A 2,580-nucleotide genomic window follows, 5' to 3' on the forward strand; every position below is an offset into this window, starting at 1 on the left:
GGTGGTCAATGGGGGCTACTGGTGGCCAGTGGGGGGTAATGGGGGCTACTGGTGGTCAATGGGAGCTACTGGGGGCTACTGGTGGTCAGTGGGGGCTGCTGGTGGTGAATGGGAGCTACTGGGGGCTACTGGTGGTCAGTGGGGGCTACTGGTGGTCAATGGGAGCTACTGGTGGTCAGTGGGGGCTACTGGGGTCTGCTGGTGGTCAATGGGGGCTACGGGTGGTCAGTGGGGGCTACTGGGGGTCAATGGGAGCTACTGGGGGCTGCTGGTGGTCAGTGGGGGCTACTGGTGGTCAATGGAGGCTACTGGGGGCCAGTGGGGGCTGCTGGGGGCTGCTGGTGGTCAATGGGGGCTACTGGTGGTCAATGGGGGCTACTGGTGGGCAGTGGGGGCTGCTGGTGGTCAATGGGGGCTACTGGTGGTCAATGGAGGCTACTGGTGGCCAGTGGGGGCTGCTGGTGGTCAATGCGAGCTACTGGGGTCTACTGGTGGTCAATGGGAGCTACTGGGAGCTACTGGTGGTCAACAGGGGCTACTGGTGGTCAATGGGGGCTACTGGTGGTGAGGGGGAGCTACTGGTAGTCAGTGGGGGGTACTGGTGGTCAATGGGAGCTACTGGTGGTCAATGGAGGCTACTAGTGGTCAGTGGGAGCTACTGGGGTCTACTGGTGGTCAATGGGAGCTACTGGTGGTCAGTGGAGGCTACAGGTGGTCAATGGGAGCTACTGGGGTCTACTGGTGATCAGTGGGAGCCAATGGGGGCTGTGGGGGCCAGCTGGTCAATGAGGGCCTCATCAGCATGGCCTACAGGCAGGTCAGTGCGTGTCATGGCTACTGGGGGCTACTGGGGGCAGTGGGACACCCACTGATGACACTGGAGTCCCACTGGTGACACTGGGATGCCCACGGGTGGCACTGGGATGTCCTTAGTGACACTGGGACACCCACTGATGACACCCGGTCTCCCACTTGTGACACTGGTGTGAGCGGGGCTCCCACAGAGGTGACACCGGGACACCCAGTGGTGACAGCAGAGCTCCCACTGGTGACACTGGGATGCCCACTGGTGACACCAGGGCACCCATGTCATTCACTGGTGACAAGAGGACACCCATAGTGGCACTGGGGTGCCCGTGAGTGGCGGTGGGACATTCATGGGTGCCACTGGGACACCTATGGGTGGCATGGAGACACCCACAGATGACAGCAGGGCACCCGTAGTTGGACCAGAGCTCCCACGGGTGACACAGGGACACCCACGGGTGACACTGGGGTGCCCATGGGTGACGCTGGGACACACAAGGGTGACAGCAGGGCACCCATAGTTGGACCAGAGCTCCCACGGATGACACTGGGATGCTCATGGGTGAGATGGGGACACCCATAGGTGCCCATGGGGTGCCCATGGGTGGCACTGGGGCACCCATAGTGACACTGGGACGTCCATAGGTGACACTGGGGCACCCATAGTGACACTGGGCACCCACTGATGACACTGGTGACCCTGGGGTGCCCACGGCTGACATCAGGGTGCCCATGGGTGACACTGGGACACCCACGGGTGACAGCAGGGCACCCATAGTTGGACCAGAGCTCCCATGGATGACACTGGGTGAGATGCCCATGGGTGAGATGGGGACACCCATAGGTGCCCATGGGGTGTCCATGGGTGGCACTGGGGACACCCATAGTGACACTGGGACGTCTATAGGTGACACTGGGACACCCACTGATGACACTGGTGACACTGGGGTGCCCACGGCTGACATCAGGGTGCCCATGGATGACACTGGGGTGCCACGGGTGGCACTGGGACACCCACGGGTGACATTGGGGTGCCCATGGGTGAGATGGGGACACCCATAGGTGCCCATGGGGTGCCCATAGGTGACACTGGGACATCCATAGTGACACTGGGACACCCATAGTGACACTGGGCACCCACTGATGACACTGGTGACCCTGGGGTGCCCACGGCTGACATCAGGGTGCCCATGGGTGACACTGGGGTTACACGGGTGGCACTGGGACACCCATAGTGACACTGGGACGCCCATTGATGACACCATATCTTCCACTGCGGTGCCCGTGGCTGACATGGGGACACCCATAGGTGACACTGGGTCCCATGGGGATGGCCATGAGTGACACTGGGGTGCCCTCGAGTGGCAATGGGACACAGTGGGTCAATGGGACGCAGTGGGTGACATGGGGGTGCCCACAGGGACACCAGGACGCCCAGGGGCTGCAATGGGGACAAGCGCCAGTGACTGCGGGGTGCCCACGGGAGGCAGCGGGGCACCCATAGGCGGCCCTGGGACACCCGTAGCGACATCAGGGCACCCATGGATGTCACCAGAGCAGCCAGCGGTGACACCGGGCCCCACTGTGTCTGTGTGGCAGGGATGATCCAGGCGCTGGGCGGCTTCTTCACCTACTTTGTGATCCTGGCTGAGAACGGCTTCCTGCCCGCACGGCTGCTGGGGGTGCGACTGGCCTGGGACGACCGCTCCACCAACGACCTGGAGGATTCCTATGGGCAGGAGTGGGTGAGCGCTGCTCTGCAACGCACTGCAA

At 62.6% G+C, this 2,580-nt stretch overlaps 1 protein-coding gene across 1 annotated transcript in view; it reads left to right on the forward strand.

The window, feature by feature from the left end:
• Nucleotides 1-2,571, forward strand: part of LOC122192733 (sodium/potassium-transporting ATPase subunit alpha-2-like) — a gene marked incomplete at its 3' end in the record, with an annotated part of 6,166 nt that extends 3,595 nt beyond the window's left edge. Inside the window, exon 5 of the mRNA XM_042893385.1 lies at nucleotides 2,407-2,571. Within this exon, the coding sequence (XP_042749319.1) occupies nucleotides 2,407-2,571 (165 nt within the window). The remainder of the gene's footprint in view (nucleotides 1-2,406) is intronic.
• Between the last annotated feature and the right edge of the window lie 9 nt (nucleotides 2,572-2,580).

Source organism: Lagopus leucura, unplaced genomic scaffold (genome assembly GCF_019238085.1).
Source record: "Lagopus leucura isolate 7727_CA_CO unplaced genomic scaffold, USGS_WTPT01 34119-0_obj-0_obj, whole genome shotgun sequence".
NCBI classification, from domain to species: Eukaryota; Metazoa; Chordata; class Aves; order Galliformes; family Phasianidae; genus Lagopus; species Lagopus leucura.